General features: G+C 56.8%; 1 protein-coding gene across 1 annotated transcript in view; it reads left to right on the top strand.

The window, feature by feature from the left end:
- Positions 1 to 3,297, top strand: part of VOLCADRAFT_120698 (uncharacterized protein) — a gene marked incomplete at its 3' end in the record, with an annotated part of 5,290 nt that overhangs the window by 1,399 nt on the left and 594 nt on the right. Inside the window, exons 5-9 of the mRNA XM_002949028.1 lie at positions 396 to 458; positions 1,032 to 1,133; positions 1,541 to 1,606; positions 2,073 to 2,214; positions 2,826 to 2,911. Of these exons, the coding sequence (XP_002949074.1) occupies positions 444 to 458; positions 1,032 to 1,133; positions 1,541 to 1,606; positions 2,073 to 2,214; positions 2,826 to 2,911 (411 nt within the window). The 5' untranslated portion in view covers positions 396 to 443. The remainder of the gene's footprint in view (positions 1 to 395; positions 459 to 1,031; positions 1,134 to 1,540; positions 1,607 to 2,072; positions 2,215 to 2,825; positions 2,912 to 3,297) is intronic.

Below are 3,297 nucleotides of genomic sequence, written 5' to 3'. Positions count from 1 at the left end.
GTACGGCAGGAGGAGGAGGAGGTGTTTCCGCACGTGCAGCCGGGCAGGCTCGCATCCGCCACTTCCGTTGCTTCCTAACGGTTAACCGACTGTTCATGCAATCTCACTCTACCCGCTCCTCTCCCCCGCATTCCTCCCGTAACCACACACATATGCACGCCACCACACACCTCCATACACACACGCATACACGCGCGCGCGCACTCACACACACACAGGGCTCAGATTACCTAAATAAAACACACACAGACATACAAACCTGCAAACACAGCTGCAAACACACACTCGGGCCTGCCCATCTGAGCGGTGTCCGTTTTGATCCGGGTCTTCTCCTGCAGCACATTTTGGGGTTTCTCTCATTCTTTTCCCCCCTCTCGCTTTTTCGTTGAACGCCAGGCGCCACCACCAATTCGGATTCCGGGGTCACCGATTTGAACAAGCCCATGGCCGCACTCAAGGTACGGCATGTATGGGGTACGGCAATCTGTAGTGACCGAAGTTATCGTACTCAACTTTTGTTTGAGTGCGAACCACTTTTTCCTGAACCACTTTTTGATCGGGGCCCAGCACACGCACAAAAACACACGTGGCCTAACCGCCCCGACGCACCTTCGCGGTGGCGAGTTGGAGTAACTACTTGGCTCGCACTTCCGCCTGCCGCGTGCATGTCAACAATTAAACCTTCATCATAATTTTTGCTGAACCGCATTCCGATGTTGGGCATGATATAGTATTCCCCTTTTCCTCCTCCTCCTCCTCCTCCTCCCCCTCCACCAGCCCGCAGGACATCACCCCGCAGGAAAGGCAAATGCGACTTCGAGAGCTGTTAATCGCCAACACCACATCTGATCCAACCCTTACATGACAAAAAAATATCTATATATAGGGAGAAATGTGTTAAGGTATTAAGGTATATACATATGTACATGTACCGTACTGCCGTACTGACACCCCGTGCCGCCGCGTTACCGTGTGTGTCATGTACGCGGTACATGTGTCCGGTGCCCGGACCGCGGTGTGGCTTTCCTCAGGCCATGGCTGAAGCGGGCGTGTTGCTGCTGGTCCACGGGGAGGTCACCGACCCAGAGGTCGACATGTTTGACCGGGAGGCCGTGTTCATTCAGCGAAAATTGGTGGGTATGGGTATTGGTGTGGCTGTGTGTGTGTGTGTGTAGGGGCGGGGGAGAAACGGGAAAATGGGGAAGGAAAGAAAGGCGGGAAGAATTGGGAAAGGGGATATGGGAAAAAGGAAAACGGAAGAAAAACACGGCGACCGCCGAGACGCGGACTCCACCCCGACTGGGCTGTTCCCGGGGATGTGCGTGTGCAGAGTTCCTAATGATGGGGAGGGCGTGTGAAGAGGGGTGGGGGAGGCAAGGCAAGAGGTGGAAGGGGGAATGGGCAGCAGTCAAGGGCGCACCCCGGGGGGGGTGAAGGGGATGGGAAACGGAACACGCGCTCAGCCGTGTTTCACGTGATCTTTGCTGTACAAACCCTAAAACCCCCACACCCTCCCTCCCTTATCCTCCCGTACTTTCAGTTACCGTTGTTGGACCAGGTGCCCGACCTGAAGGTAGTTATGGAGCACATCACGACGAAGGATGCGGTGAGGCGGGGCGCGGGGGAGGTGTGTGTGTGTGTGTGTGTGTGTGTCAGGGTTGCGGAGATGGAAGGGGAGGGGAGAGTGAATGGGAGCGGCCGCAAGGGTGGAAGAGCATTGGAAATGTGGGTGCAGAAGGTTAGGGCGGCACTGGCGGTTTTTGATTTTGGGGAGTAACTGAATATCGAACTTAACTTATTATTTTCCATGTTTTTTCAGAGAATCGCCCCGGGATCGACCACGAGACCGATCCATCAGCGCCCCCAAGAAACACACGTAGCCCCTGGCCTCAGCAACCCCTGGGCCCCACCCCACCCCACATCACAGTTTGCCTTGACCTCCCAAGCACCCCATCCCCTACCTTTTCCCTTCCCTTCCCTTCCCTTCCCTTACCCAATCTCTCTCCCTGATTGTGCTCTTTTTATTTCCCTTCCCTCCGTCCTCCATTGACCCCTTCTCCCCCCTCCTTCAGGCTGAGTTCGTGTCTTCCGCCCCTGCCAACGTGGCTGCCACCATCACCCCCCAGCACATGCTGCTCAACCGCAATGCGCTGTTCGCTAAGGGGTTGCGGCCTCACAACTACTGCCTGCCCATTCTTAAGCGGGAGAAACACCGTGAGTGGTGGGGGGGAGGGAGACGGGGGAAAGGTGGATGGAGAGGGAAAGAGGGCCAGGGGACGAGATCGAATTGAACAGAACGCCGCCTCAAGTCCTGTCCTTCAGCTGTTCTGTCCTGTCCTGTCATTGCCAGCAGCGCTGCCTCCAGACCCGGCTCCCCGTACCCGCCGGAGCGACCTCTACGTTCCGCACATCTCCACCCTCCACCAGTTTCTGACCGGCGTGGGAGAGTGTGTGTGTATGTATGTATGTATGTATGTATGTATGTATGTATGTATGTATGTGCACTTCCAAACCCCCTCTACCCTGCACCAAAACTCGATTTCCACCTCATGCTCCTGCCGCTCTCCCTGACTGTGGGATGACAGGATGCCTGTGAAGGTGATCCCCCTAACCTGGCTGACGGTGCCCTTCAATTCTCCCCTTCCATTCTCCCCTTGCTGTCCTTCTTCGGGCCCCACGTCCCGGCTTTGTTGCTTTTTCTTAACTTAAACCTTTCTTCCCCCTGCCGCAACACACGCCACGTGCGCATCACGTCCATCCCCCCTCCTCGTGGGTTGATTGGCCCCGGGTGCTGGTGCGGGTGCGGATGTGCGGATGTGCTCCAGGGGAGGCGGTGATGGCAGCCGCCACGAGCGGGAGCCCCAAGTTCTTTCTGGGCACGGACAGCGCACCGCATGCCAAACACGCCAAGGTAATGAAAGTGGGACTCGAAGAGACAAAAACGGCGCCGGGGGGGGGCCCGACGACTATGGTAATCTTTTGCTGCTGCTGCTGCTGCTGATGATGCTTTTGCTGCTGATGCTGTGGGTGATGATTAAATGGTGATTAAACTTTTCGATACAGATGTCAAGAAACAATAACCCTTTATTGTGACACAACAGTGCACACACACACGCAGCAGCAGCAGCCCGCGCCACCCCACCCCACCCCACCCACCCCCGGGGGCAGCCTGCCTCCAAAACTCCCCAACTCGCGCTCCCAACCCCCCTGTGTGTCCAGGAGGCGGCGTGCGGCTGTGCAGGCATGTTCAGCGCCCCGGTAGCTCTGGGCATATACGCCACTGCCTTCGAGAAGGCC

Source organism: Volvox carteri (assembly GCF_000143455.1).
Source record: "Volvox carteri f. nagariensis unplaced genomic scaffold VOLCAscaffold_12, whole genome shotgun sequence".
NCBI lineage: Eukaryota > Viridiplantae > Chlorophyta > Chlorophyceae > Chlamydomonadales > Volvocaceae > Volvox > Volvox carteri.
This window is presented reverse-complemented; position numbering and strand designations above follow the sequence as displayed.